At 39.5% G+C, this 15,068-nt stretch overlaps 1 protein-coding gene across 1 annotated transcript; it reads right to left on the minus strand.

Moving 5' to 3' along the window:
* Positions 1-8,910: 8,910 nt before the first annotated feature.
* On the minus strand, positions 8,911-10,801 carry LOC147502550 (ribonuclease 3-like protein 3). Its single transcript, XM_086607325.1, has 2 exons — positions 10,045-10,801; positions 8,911-9,474 (listed from the first exon to the last, which is right to left on the minus strand). The coding sequence occupies exons 1-2, from the start codon at positions 10,444-10,446 to the stop codon at positions 9,064-9,066; spliced, it is 813 nt and encodes a 270-aa protein (XP_086463451.1). The 5' UTR covers positions 10,447-10,801; the 3' UTR covers positions 8,911-9,063.
* Positions 10,802-15,068: the final 4,267 nt, after the last annotated feature.

Here is a 15,068-nt window from a genome sequence, read left to right on the forward strand (position 1 = left end):
AATGGCGACTTGAGCTGCGCATGTGTCTTTGCTGGGAAGTAAAATGATACACTTCTTGAAGAGCGCCGACCCGCGGCGTCTTTTCTCCGGATGAGATGACGGAATCATCGGGGAAGGTAATCATGTGAATGGTTCTAGCATTGTCACGATCTGAGGAGTGTTGTCTTCGCTCGTGGTGAGAACGGTCTCTGCGATGTCCTCTGCTGTGAGGGCGAGCTTGAAACTCTTGGTGGTTACGGCGAGGCGGAGATCGACTGCGTACTCGGCGAGCCATGAGTTTATGGCGCAAATCACCGTCAGGAATATTGGTGTTCTGTTTAATATGACTAGCTTCCACGAGGTCCTGGAGATAGTGCTTAAGCCCCCAGCACGCATTGGTTTCATGGCATTTTGCTTTGTAGAATGCGCAGTAGGGCTTGTCAGGTGGATCTATTGGCTGCCTCACATCTAGTCGGAAGTATGAGGCTCGCTGGATCTTGTCCAGTATGTAACTGGGGGAGCGTGTCAAGACATCGAACTCTCTGCTGTTGTCCTGGCAGGTACCTGCCTTTGGTGCCAGCGACCTGGATCACTTTTTGGCATGCGGGGTATGATCAAAGATCGCTGCCACCTCTTGGTCCTCGGCTAAACCACTGGACTTCAAACTTTCTTGCAACTTGATATACTTGTCGACTCGAGCATACGCCGCATAACGTTTCGGGCTCTTTCATCGATGATCCGGAGAGGTCGGATACGCGACTCGACAAAGTTAGAAAAATGCCATTGTGGCAAAAGACTCTTTCAGTCCGCTTTCCATACACAACAGTTCAGCCTTGAACCGTCCTAAGAATTGGCGAATGGTTTCATCTTCCCTGAATGAGAGTTGGAACAGCGAATCGAGATCCGCTTTTCTTTTCGATGCAGTTGCACGTATTGACTAGCAAACATATCGCAAGCCGCTCAAAAGTTTTAATAGAATCGGGTTCAAGGGGAGAAGAACCAATCAAGTCGCCATCTTTGAGACCGGGCCGGAAATTATCGACAAATGAAGGTGATCAAACTCGAGAAGAACTGTAGAGTGCCGGACTTTGAATGTATCGAGCCACATCTTTGCCGACGGGCATGTGCTACCATAATACATTGGGAAACGTGGCTGGATAAAATCTTGAGGAGAGGGTTTATTGAGGACCTCGACACTGAACGGAGACGTGCGGTATGTCTTGAGCATCTTTTGAACAATGTGGGTCGCATCCTTTCATCGCACTCGCCTATCCCATGGGATAATTCGTTAATTTGTTGATTAACCGTTGATGCCGCTCTCGGCAACGCTACCGACCGTTGCTTGTTGGTAAGCATCCACTTGTGCTCGTAAAAGATTTTCTTGCCCGAGCAAGGAAATGCTCTCGTTTGTTAAACCCAGCTGGTTTGCGAGGCTTTGAACTTGAGCTTCGAGGCTGACCATGCTTCGTGGGCTTGAGAATTGTTGGTTTTTGAGTTGGGTTAAAGTGATTTCTCAAGTAATCGAAACCACAGACAACACCAATGTAAAGGGGCGTTTTGGTTTTCCTTTAGAGATATTCAAGAGAGGGGAATGGGTTGAGGTTTTCTGGAGAGACCGAGTTCGCTGATGAGCGAGCTGCCTACGTATCCTCTTTTGGTTTTTCAGGGGAGAGAGGAATCAGGTCTTACGTAGTTCAAGTAGGTGGTATTTATAGGCTTGTGGAAGTGTCAATCCTAGAGACACGTGTGTCTCTTGCACACGTGTAAGGTGGAGACTGTGAATGAGTGTTGGGCTGGTTTTAGTATAAGTCGTGTGCTGATTGGGAGTTGGCGCGGTAGTCCCTATTTCCCGGTGGTGGGAAGTACAAGTAAGATTTTGGTAATGATTACACCTGGTGGCGACTTTATCTGAGGCGTTCTCCGTTTGTTCGTACTGAGACATCCTTGATCGACCTTAAACGTACCACCTACATGAAATGAGCTGCTCACATATCGGTCTTGGAGGTCGATGTCTTGGGCTCGCCTATGCTGCGCGCGTATGCCTTCACAAGGGAGCTGCTCACAGATCGGTCTTGGAGGTTGATGTCCTGAGTTCGCTTATGCTTCACGCGTGTGTGATATTCCTTAGTGAGAATATTACTCCCCTACAATGACTGTAGATTGATAGTTATTCCCCGAATAAGCTACCCAGTGTAAGCATCCATTTATAAGCTCATTTCATCTTAGTAATGTATGTAACTTTTGTTGTTGTTAGCTCTCTCCAGCCCTTCGAACCCAAAGTAAGAATTTCAACCTCATTTTCGTTGTCTGAAGAGTTCTTCAAGATTCGAACTACCTTGTACTCATTATTGAGTGACCGAACCCGATCCAATAGGCACAATGTGTTTTTTTAGGAGAAGTAGGAGGTATTAAGTATTCTCCTGTGATAGGATTACAGATATAATAGGGTGACGGTTGGTAAAGAAAACGATTGGGGGAGAAACAAGCCAAGCCATTAACAGTACCCAGTGCTTCACTTCATAACAGAACATGTCACCCTCTATTCTGAAAATCTTCTTAAATTCCTTTAGTTTTAGAATGTAAGCTGTTGTCGATGCTTCAAAATTAACAATGGATTTAGGATTTAACAAGTAAGATTCTCCTGCGCAATAATTGTCAAAGATGTTTGAATGAATATTTCTGATGTTCTTTATTGATATATCAAGGGGTATATATACAAAAAAGATTTTATGAATACATAAAATCTCCCATTATTATAGGAATGATTATAGGAGATCTATATATCTAGAGAAATATTACGATATACTTGTTAAGATTACAATATATTGTAATATTGTAATATTACAATATATTGTTGCTAAGTATACTACATACTGTAATATATTGTTACTCCAACACCCTCTCTCAAGTTGGTGCGTGGATATTACACATGCCCAACTTGACAAAAGAGTCAATAAACACCTTGCTAGCCACTATTTTAGTAAGGACATATGCTAGTTGCTCTTCAGACTTTACAAATGGAAAAGTAATAATTCCAGTATCAAGTTTTTCTTTGATAAAATGTCTATCAATCTCCACATGCTTCGTCCGATCATGTTGGATAGGATTATGAGTTATTTCTATAGCTGACGTATTATCACAATATAGATTCATTTCCACTTTTGGTTTAAAACCCAAGTCCTTCTACAAATTTCTCAACCACAGCAACTCACATACCCCATATGTCATATCTCTATATTCAACTTCAGCACTTGATCTTGATACTACTGGCTGTTTTTTACTCCAAGTCACAAGGTTTCCACCTACAAAGGTGAAGTATCCTGAGGTAGACCTTCTGTTGTCGACTGAACCTGCCCAATCAGTGTCAGTGTAGCCTTCTACCTTTAGGTGATCATGATTCGAGAACAATAAGCCTTTACCTGGAGCAGATTTCAAATATCTCAATATGCGCTCTACAACATCTATGTGAGGTTTACGTGGGTCATGCGTGAATTGACTCACGACACTAACTGCATATGCAATATCTGGCCTAGTATGAGATAAATATATCATTTTTCCTACAAGCCTCTGGTATCTCCTCTTATCGGTTGGAGTTACATTCAAACACAGAAACAACTTGTGGTTCTGCTCAATGAGAGTATCAACTGGCTTACATCCGAGCATTCCTATCTCAGATAATAAATCAAGAATATATTTCCGCTAGGATAAGAAAATACCATGTTTTGATCGGGCTACCTCAATCCCAAGGAAATATTTAAGGTCTCCAAGCTGTTTCATTTCAAGCTCAGAAGCCAAATATTATTGTAAACTAGAAATCTCCTCGTGATCATCATCTGTCACCACCATATCATCAACATAGATAATCAAAGCAGTTATTTTACCTCTTCTGTGTTTTAAAAACAAAGTGTGATCTGAGTTGCTTTGTTTGTAGCCGAACTTCTTCATAGACTTGGTGAACCTGCCAAACCAAGCTCTTGGGGACTGTTTTAACCCATACAATGCCTTCTTTAGTTTACAAACCATTGTTGTATCTAAGTATTCTGGTATACCTGGGGGAGGATCCATATATACTTCTTTAGTAAGATCTCCATGTAAGAAAGCATTTTTGACATCAAACTGAAGAAGAGGCCAATCTTTATTAGCTGCTAATGACAAAAGTACTCTCACAGTATTGAGTTTGGCAACCGGTGCAAAAGTTTTTGGATAATCTACACCATAAGATTGTGTATACCCTTTTGCAACTAGTCGAGCTTTGTATCTCTCAATACTCCCGTCTGCTTTGAGCTTGACTGTAAATACCCATCTGCACCCCACGATCTTCTTTCCCTTTGGTAAGATTACAAGTTCCCAAGTAGCATTCTTTTTCAGTGCTGCCATTTCTTCTGCCATAGCTTTGGTCCATCTAGAATCTACTAAAGCTTCCTGCATTTTACTAGGAATAGAGATAGATGATAACTGGAATACATAAGATGCATATGACTTGGACAACTTGTGAGATGACACATGGTTGCAAATGGGATATTTCACTTTAGCTTTAGGATAAGGTTCATATTTAATTGGTGGTTGGCCACAGTTAGATTGAGGTGGAAGATGATATTAAACTAGTTCAGAATCAAGACTAGAGTTAGGCAATAATAGAGTTAGGCATTACTTCTAATGGGTCCTCTGGAGAAGATTGGATCAGTGGATCCGTTATAGGAGGTAATGTACTATCATGGGCTTGATCTTCACATCCTTCACCTAAGCACTTAGGAGAGGCTGCATACTTCTTCTATTGAAATTTTTCATTCGGTGATCATGGTCTCGATAAATCAAAGACCATTATATCATCATGATTCTAAATTTCATTTCTATTCCCCCCCTGAAGTGAAGAATCAGTAATCTCTGTGGTATAAAAAAGTTCGTGTTCATGGAAAATGACATCCATGGAGACATAAAATTTCTTAGAAGATGGACGATAACATTTATAACCCTTCTGAGTTGAACCATACCCAACAAATACACACTTCAATGCACGTGAGTCAAGTTTGGTGTGTTGTTGTGCATGTAAGTGAACATACACTACACACCCGAAGATATGAGGTGCTAAATGAACAATGGGAGAAAGTGTACAGTGGTCAGAAAGCACATCTAAGAGTCTCCGAAATTTTACAACACTAGAAGGTGTACGATTAATCAAGTAAACAACAGAGTTCAAAGCTTCGCCCCATAAGTGAGATTGGACGTGACCACCAATTAATAGAGACCGAGTGACCTCCAAAAGGTGCCTGTTTTTTCATTCTGCAACCCCATTCTGTTGAGGTGAATAAGAACAAGATGTTTGATGGAGAATACCAGACGAATGCATAAATCCAGTCAATTCTTTCTTGAAATACTCACCCCCATTAGGGGTGTAATACGGGGCAGGCCGGGTCAACCACGGGTCAAATAGTGATGGGTCGGGTCGGGGCAGGTCTAGGGGATACAAATCCAGTGGTCTCCGATGGGGCGGGGTGGGGCGGGTTGAAGTGTCATGTCTTAGTACCATCACCGGCTGTTGGGTCACCTTTACGGGCGGGTTTTTGGGGGTCATCCGGTCGGGTGGAAGTTATCATTTTAACACAATTTCACCCAAAAAAAACTTTCTAATTCTGCAAGTAATATATTTCCAATTCACAACATAGAGAAAAAAATTGAATCAATCAATAAAAAAAAAAAAAAAAAACTTGAACTTGAACCCAAAACCATATCTATAAATTTGAAACTTTTTTCTCGTGATTTACCATTTGTAAATTGATTATTTTCCATAGCATGATAAAATGAAAATGGGAGCGAGGATCTATGATACAAAACAATAAAATATAAACTAAAAGAATTCGAAATTAATACAAGGACGAATGATTCATCTTCTCCAAAATTCGAAAGTTGAATTTGAACTTTTGATATTTGCTCAATGTTCAAACTTGAATATGTGAAATTGATGTTGAACTCATAAGTTTGTATTCATATCTCTCAAATTCCTACAAAAGTTAAAATAAAATATAAACAAAATACAAAAATATTAGAGTTAGAGTCTTGAACTTGTGCGGGTCAAAGGGGTTGGGTCAATGACTTTTGACACGGTGTGGGTTGGGCAGCTTGATGGGTCGGGTTTGAATATATAACTTACACCCATAGCTCGACCGCGTAAAAATTGTGACGGGGCGGGGCGGGTCTATTTTCGGGTCGGTGTGGGTTTGGGTGGCGGGTGAAGACTGGGTACCCTACCGAATGATGGGTCAACGGTTTTTTTTACACTCCTAACCCCCAAAATCAGAGCGAACAACCTTTATAGAGATGCCAAACTGTGTGAGCACCATCTTATGGAAAAGGGAAAAAATTGTACATACATCACTTTTATGTCTCAGAAAGTATACCAAGGTCATCCAGGTGCAATCATCGACAACTGTAATGAACCATTTCATTCCATTATGTGTAGGACGGGGGGTAGGATCCCAAACATCTGAATGAACTAAAGAAAAAAGAGCATCATCTTTATTATCAGTCAAATAGAAAATAGTACGATGGCTTTTCACCATTACACAAGTTTTACAAGCAAAATCAGAAAGACTACAACCATTAAATAATGATGGAAATAATCTCCTAAAATAACCAAATGAGGAATGTCCTAGTCGTCTATGCCATAGCCAAATCTCTTTTTTATTATTTTTAACCTTGTCGTCACTCATAACATGAGCTAGTACTACTCGATTGGAACATTGAAAACCATCCTCCAGATAGTACAATCCTCCACTTTGTTTACCACTGCCAATCCTCTCCTTGGTATGGATGTTCTGAAAAATACAGTGAGTAGGAAAAACAAGGCAACACAATTATTAGACTTGGTTAACTAGCTACAGAGAGAAGATTACAATTTAGTGATGAGATAAATAAAACATCATGGATAGATAAAGTAAGGGACAGAGGTACAGCGCCAACACCAACAGCTGGAGATGACACACCATTGGCATTAGTAATGACTGATTTTGAACAACTAGAGGAGATATGGCTAAATTTATAGCGATCACAAGTCATATGATCAATAGCACCCGTGTGATTATCCAATCACTATTTCTATTAAAAGCAGTAAGACTAAAAACAAAGTTAGACATACCTGACTAGGCAACAAATTCGGCAGCAGTGACTAAGTGACTCTTCGAACTTGAACCCTCTACCTTAGAGTTAGAAAACATGGGAGAGGTCGTCTTACCCTTTGGATGCCAATTTGGATAACCATGGAGCTTAAAGCAGGTATCAACTACATGATTATTACCATTACAATGAGTACACTTACGAACACCTTTCTTTGACTCAGGCTAAGCAAATGGTTTTCGAGCCACCATAGCAGTCCCTTCTTTAGATGTCCTACCAAGCATGGCATCCTGACGATTTGCCTCCTCCGCACAAACCATGGCATAAACGGACTGTATGTCTGGAAGTGACTTAATAGCAAGAACACGACCACGAACCCCATCCAAATGAGAATCAAGACCGGCCAAGAAAACATACACACGCTGAAAATTAACCTTTGTGGTATATTTCTTAATGTCATTGGCACACTCCATAGTGCAATCTTCAATAGCATCAAATTCCTGCCATAATTTTTGTAGTTTTCCAAAATAAGGAATAACAGAACCTCCATTTTGGTGGACAGAAATTACCTCACAATATAACTGATAACCCTTTGATGCATCTTGGCTGACTGAGTAAGTTTGTTTGGCAGTTTCCCAGATTTCCTTGGTCGTAGACAAGCGAAGGAAAATTGACCTGATGTCCCTGGTCATTGCATCAAGGAGCCAAGACTTGGCCAAACAGTTCTCGTCCTCCCAAGCTTCATATTCCTTAGAATTTGTCCGTTGGAGCAACCTTAGTACTAGAAATAAAGCCCCAACGTTTTCTACCCCTGATCTTGTTCTGTGCATTCAATGACCACTTGATGTAATTAGTACCATCAAGTCGTTCTGGAGTAATTAGTGAGGACATTTCTTTCATATAAAGAGCAGGCACAACAGCGAAATCATTATTGGAATTTAATTCGGTCATTATGATATAGAACACAAACAATGAACTAGATCAATAAATTGAAAACAACGATAAGTAAGAAGGGTAATAAATACAATATAATATAATGTAACAAATTGTATTATATGACCAGAAAAAGAAACCAAACACAAAAATAGGCTCCGATTCCTATATTAATGGAGTAGTGGAAAGGAAATCGAAGTTGCCTCTTGATACTATGTCAAAGATGTTTGAATGAATATTTCTGATGTTCTTTATTGATATATCAAGAGGGGATATATACAAGAATGATTCTATGAATACATAAGATCTCCCATTATTATAGGAATGCTTATAGGAGATCTATATATCTAGAGAAAAATTACGATACAGTTGCTAAGATTACAATATACTTTCTAAATATACTACATTGTGTAATATATTGTTACTCCAACAATAATAAACGACCCAATGTAGACTAGTCCTAGCAAAATGAACTTGAGCTAAACGTGGGTGGAGGACTAAATCATACCAAGTTTTGGAGACCCATCTGCATTGGGAGATAGTTTTGAGAGGCAGTCTAGAGAAGATATGGAAGATTATGTTAATTGGGAGCTTTGAAAATACTCCCCCGCACTCCTCCAACTTGTTGACCTTCATAGCCTTGTTTCTCTTCTTGTTCTTGTTGTTGTTTTAGATCTTGTCTTTTTATTTTTCCCACGGCACTGCTATTAGAAAGTAGGGTTTAAGGTTTTATATCTGTAGATACGTGAATCAGTGGAAGACTTGAGGAGGAGTTTGAGTTGTAGGAAGAAAAGAAGGGAAGCACAATGCCCAATTGGCAGGTTTAGCAAATTGGGCTCGACATAGGAAAAATATGTGACTTGGAAATAGTAAATAAGTGCCGTAAGCAATGGTCAACTGGTTATTCACTTCATTCATGAAAACGCACTATCATTTTGCATGAATAGAACTGACTTCAAAATAAATCTTACAGAATTACAGTATAAATATTACAATTGAGAATCAGCATACATTCAAGAAGGGTTTATTATACTATCCTACTTAGCTAATCGTGCTTTTAAGATGGTCTAATGCAGCCTTTGCTGCTCTGTTCTTAACAATTTCTTTTTTGCAAGCGCCAGTAGCTGTACCAATCACCTCGTTGTTATTTCCTAGAAGAACATGATAAGTTGAATTTTTCTCATCATTCGAGCCCTCCACAAAACGGATAATGATTCTGTTCTTCTGACAGAACTCGTGAAGCTCCGTCGTGGGATGTACTTGCAGTGTTTGCGGACTAATTATTGGCTCTAACAACCTCTTGAACACCTTCCACACGGTATCAACAGACGTGCTATCCCTGAAAACTGCCCCGATTACCGCTTCCATAGTATTTGCGAGAATCTTAGGTGTATCAATGAGTCCATTAGAATGCACCGGATATTTCAGAATCTCATTGCTAAAGTTTTGAATCTGCACAATAATAGAGAGTTAGTTAGACCAGTATAATTTATATTTAAGTTTGAGTGTACGCAACAGTAGTGTGCAATAAAACAAACAACATTAATCTGATAAGTTTAACACAAAATTCGAAGTTACCAAAAACAAAGAAAGCAACATATATATATATATCAAATTCTGGTGATTTCAACTATTGCCTGGATATCAGTGAGTCAAAAATAAAAATAAAAATAAAAAATGAAATAAATGAAATTACTACTCAATTGGAAATATCCAAAGGTGTCTGGTAGTTGAAAAAATTGTTCATCGCCAGAGCTGGAGGTGTTTCTTTGGGTAATGAGTTGGTTACTTGGTTATGTACTTTGGTATTGTTTTTGATACTTTTAAACAATGATTTTCTCCTTTGGCTGATAAAAATTGAGGTGAACCCGGTACAGAACCATATGTGAGCCAGGGGCCGTGACCATGAGACTACGTTACGACTTACGAGCCCTCGCTTGCCTACAATATCTCATAGAATCGCCAAAAATACAGAAAGGACAAATATTCATTAAAAAAAACAAACTAAAAAATGCAGTGTACCCAATCGTCCAGTCCAAGTAATTGGTGTCGTAGAAATCGATGGAGCCCGCACTTGGCCGCAACACGAGCAAGCTTCTCATTGTCAACATTAGCAGATTTAAGCCGTGTAAGTACTCCAGGAGGTGAGTCTGGATATGACGTAAACAACTCTGTATCTATCACAAAATTCAGAACAGAATCACCTATATACTCCAATCTTTGATTGCACTCTCTTGGCTCTTCAGGATAATAGAAAGTATAGTGAATGAAAGCTTCTCTTAACCATTTTTTGTTGTTAAACGTATAACCTATTATGCCTTCCACTTCTTTAAGACTGAGTAACCATTCTTTCTCTTCTTCTTCATCTAGAAACAACACCCTCATGTATTGAATAATCCCATCATCTTCTTTTATCAATAACATTCTTGGTTTTTCTTTCCTTAATTGTTTCTTCTTCTCACCACATGGTTTCTTAATTCTTGTCTTGAGCAAAAGGAAGTTATGAACAGGGTTTTTAAAGACTTGATAAAAACTACTAATATATTTTTGAAGTTGACAATCATTGAGATGAGAAGGCAATGATGCAGCCCTACTTAAAAGGTGGTTGACCACAAAATAAATTTGATGTGATTCAGATGTTGTTGACGGTAAGAAGTTTAACAAAAACAATTTTCGCTCTGAAAATCATTCTCAATGTACCTACGAGTATTGCGCTGCATATATACGCTATCATCAAATTTGGAGACTCTTGGGCAGCAAGGCAATACTTATCCGCCTGTATAAGTTTATAAGCAGGCAATATTAACTTATTTATGATTGTTGATTTGTATTAAGACATGCGCCTGGCGTGTATGTCAATGCAAATCGTCTATCGTTATCTAAGTAGGGACTGGGAGTACTAGGCTGGCAATACTAATCCAATTTTAACGTGGTAACTAGTATACTGCATAGCAGTGGGGGCGTGAGCGGAGAATTAAAGTGCGTGGAGAGTGGAGAGGGAGAGATGGAAAAGGCGTGGAGAGTGGAGAGGGAGACAAAGAGAAGAGATAATGACAGAAACCAACCAAAAATATTTTGGCCACATAACCCGAACGTTCACTCTAAATAAAAATAAACCGGTTAAACATTGAATAAAACTAAGAATAGGGAATTAATCTCACTTAATGCCATCGCATTTTAGATGCTTTGACTAAAAAGGAAGTGACAGTGTGATAACGCGGGGGATATCCTCAATGAGTTGAGATATGCAACTCCACTTGACCGAGCTTCTCGAGCGAAGTGATCATGGAATCTAAAGTATTGTCTAATGAGATACTTGATGATCATCGAGTGAGGAAAGTGATAAGAAGGTTCTTGATTGGTTGAAACTTCCTAGCGTGCTTTTCTTTACATTTCACAAGGGTTCATCCACATTCAAGACCTTATCTTGTTTGGTGTTGTTTGTACTTTCGGCACACTCGCTTATCTTGAAACTCTCGTGGAGTACGACCTACCTCCCCATGCAACTTCCTTTTCTCACGCTTCCCATAAAAGATGAGCCCTCGATAAACAAAGTTTCTATTCTATAGTCCGTCGAGAAGAGAGTTTACAATTTCAAGTTACAAGTTCAAATACGTCATAACAATGATTTTTGTTGGAAATAAATTATCGATTACAAAAGCAACCTGTTGTGTTTTCACTCATCAACACATCCATCCATTACTCTAGATGTCTTGGAGTGATAGCTAGACTTGTCGTTTGACTCGTAGCCACTTCGAATAAGTTGAAACACCGTTTTATCACGTAATTAACAAGGCCCGATGGCGGCCAAACTCCTACCCTCATTTGTCGGGTAAGCCATCGGCCAATATATAAAAACATGGATTTGAAAGAAAACATAGATAATCTACTTTGGAAGAAACATAATTCAAACCGTAAGCTAAAATAATATCGGTTTGACACTCAAAAGTGATTTGAATGATCAAGCTTCCTTCAAAGATAAATATATTAACTCATTGCCCCCACAAAGGAAAGTTGCGTTAGAAGCTTTTGTTTTCATCAATAATATTTCAAAGCCAAATTTGTTTAATATCCCAAAACCAATTTTAAGTGATTTGAAATAGATCCGTGGTAACAGCTCCCACTAACTTTACCAACCGAGCCAGTTGGCATGCTTTAACTTCGGTGTCACTATATTTTATCTTCTCACTTTCGGATTTGCCCAATCCCGAGATTTTACAATAGGCCATCCCAAACAGTTTTTTCCCCTAACTAATAAACAAAGCAATGAGAAGTGAAGTGAACTTTCTTGGGTTGCACACAATAATGTTCATTTCGACACATCATGCAAAACTGAATAAAGTAATAAGATCTCTAAATAACAAACAACAAATCTTCACGTAAAAGAAATGAGCTTAGAAAATATACCTTAGCTGATTTGGAGAATTACCATCTCCATCCACATAAGTATATTCAGCTGGAAATACCATAAAGAGTAGAAGACCACATTAGCAAATATAAACACCGACGGCGACATATATCTAAGTAATCCCGGATAAACAACCAACTCGTGATTAAACCTTTAATTACATCTCTTTGTTTGTTTGGTTTCTTTACATGCAAAAGTCATGAAATGTGGAGAGATAAAAAATTTCCCTCTCACAAATTTCACAATCTTCTAGTCAACAACCGGCTTATTCCAAAAGCTCTTTGGACGACATAACCTTAAATACTTGAAGGGTTGCAGGTCTTAGACGGGCAGGCATAAGACCAACAATACCCCCTCAAGATTGGCACACGCCAACACGATCCAACTTCGATGCCAGTCTTTGGACCTCTCACGACCACTTTACCTTAAAAGTTAAGCATCTAGAAAGTGAGGTAACAATGTATATCAAAGGGGTAATAGGTCCAACACCTACTTGATGATAGGCAAAGACATGCCCAACACATCCCCCAACTAAGCTGATTGATGCTTGAGTCCTGATTCGTGAAGTTTCTTAATAATAATAATCCGAGAGCGAGAAATATAAGAAAAACTCACTTGTCATCATGAACAGGAACTCCCCATTCTTCATCATGGTAAGCAACATAGAGAGGATCTGCACATCAAATCCAACATACCGCAAGGCTAAGTGCAAGAGTGTGATAACATACTCCAATATTGAATTAAAGATTACATTTGAAAGCTCTATATATTACCAATGAAGAAAAGAAACAACAAACATGTTGATTCGCACCAGCTGATAATTATCAAATAATCCTTACAATGAAAGACGGTCTCAAAACGTGAACATACATGCCTTTTGGAAAAAAATCAGCATGTACTTAACCGAAATGATAAATGATAAATGATATATATAAGATAAGCTTTTCGATCACGAAGTCGACCGCGACCGACACGATTGGCGAGAGAGAAGACCGAATTGATGGGGAATGCACTATCGATATGAGATTTTAGCTTGATACCCGGAGGGTTCCCCTATTTCAAATTCGGGAAGAAAGCAAAAAAACAAACTCATAGACAAAAAGTTTCGCCAAAGCCAACCCAACTACCACCCATTCGATTCACGGAGTCGAACATTCGGGCAAGGCCACCGGTGGCACAAACAGAAAGAGACAAAGCCCTCACTCGGCAGCCCTTTTCCCAAGATAGACAGAGGGAATGGAATCGGAGAATAGCCGAAAGTGTGCACGGGCTCTGATGCGGGTCGAAGAGCAAGCTTCAAGGGCGAGAGAGGGAGCAAACTTGACCGGACGAGGCGGGGGATCTCCGCTGCTCAACATCGAGGAAGTCCTACGGTAAAGTCATCAATCGCACCCTGACTGAGTTTCCAGACACATCGCACTGGAGCTCGGGTCGAGGCTGCCACTTGGCCCTAAGACGGATCAAAGAAGAGTGGGGAACCTCTCGCTGATTTTTGGAATTCGACATCAGGAAGTGCACCATCGACCGACATCGACTCATCCCAATCTTTAAGGAAGAGATCAACGATCCCAAGTTATCTCATAAGAGATCTCCTTTTCCCAGAAAGAGTGAGCCAGTCGATCTAACATTATTCTAGCGCCGAGAAAGAAAGGAGGAGTTTCGACTTTCCAAGTGATTGGTTTTCATTGTTTTGAACCGATCGACGTAAAGGGGAAAGTAAACCGCTTAAAAGTTTATGACATCAAACCACCGGTTTCTCTTGTTCCCAATAAGTTATCATAAACAATATATCATTTAACAAATGAGATCTCTAATTCACACCATTACATGTTTCTGATCCACTTGCATATATCTCACGAGGGCATTACATTGTAGTGCCATTCCAAACTTCTCCGATATTTATTCGATCGACAACCCAAATAACCCAAAACAAAACCAAATACGAAATCCTTTATTTAAAGCACTAAAATCTGCAATTGCCAACCTGGCATTTGTTATCTTTTCATCCAATTCCATGATGAAAATACTAAAACTCTATAAGCAAGTAAAACTGCTAAGATTATTTTTGTGAAACATCTCAATTCTGACGAATAAAGTTTGAGAAGCCAACCGCAAAGCGGATCGCGATCTGGCCAGCAATGATGATATTTGGTTTCAAGTAGGTATATAAACATGGAAGTCAAGAATCTACTAAATTCAGCGAGAGATACATTACCTAGAACTATCTCTCTTGTCTTGAGTATGGAGAGTCGTACAAATTGAAGAAGAATCCAGTGGAACAACCTTCCCGCGAGAAATCCGAGAGCGAGAATAGAGAGACGGTCCTTTATCACTCTTAGATTGTGAGAACAGTTTGGAGGAGAGATTAGGAGAGGTTGGAGGCGAAGATAGGGGAAAATGAGAAAAGAGAGGAGGGGGGGGGGGGCGTGGGTACGGTCAGACACAAAGTAAGGGTTATTTGGGGGTACGGACAGACATAGGAGAGAGTGACAGTATGAAATAGTTTTTTGTGAGAGTTTTGAATAGCGACCTCAAGAGTTCGCTCACGCTCACGGATTAACAAACATCCATAAATGATAAGCGAGGCTTCATTATTACAAAAATAAATTGTAACAATTTGAACTCCATAAAAACATAA

This window comes from Coptis chinensis, chromosome 4 (genome assembly GCF_015680905.1).
Source record: "Coptis chinensis isolate HL-2020 chromosome 4, ASM1568090v1, whole genome shotgun sequence".
NCBI classification, from domain to species: Eukaryota; Viridiplantae; Streptophyta; class Magnoliopsida; order Ranunculales; family Ranunculaceae; genus Coptis; species Coptis chinensis.

What these genes read in the sequence shown, in the direction of transcription:
- LOC147502550 (XM_086607325.1), bottom strand. Translation starts at nt 10,446, where the DNA reads ATGTTATTGATAAAAGAAGATGATGGGATTATTCAATACATGAGGGTG. An exon ending in TACTTGGACTGGACGATTGG is followed by an intron (nt 9,475 to 10,044) that starts GTACACTGCATT and finishes ATTATTGTGCAG; the next exon opens with ATTCAAAACTTTAGCAATGA.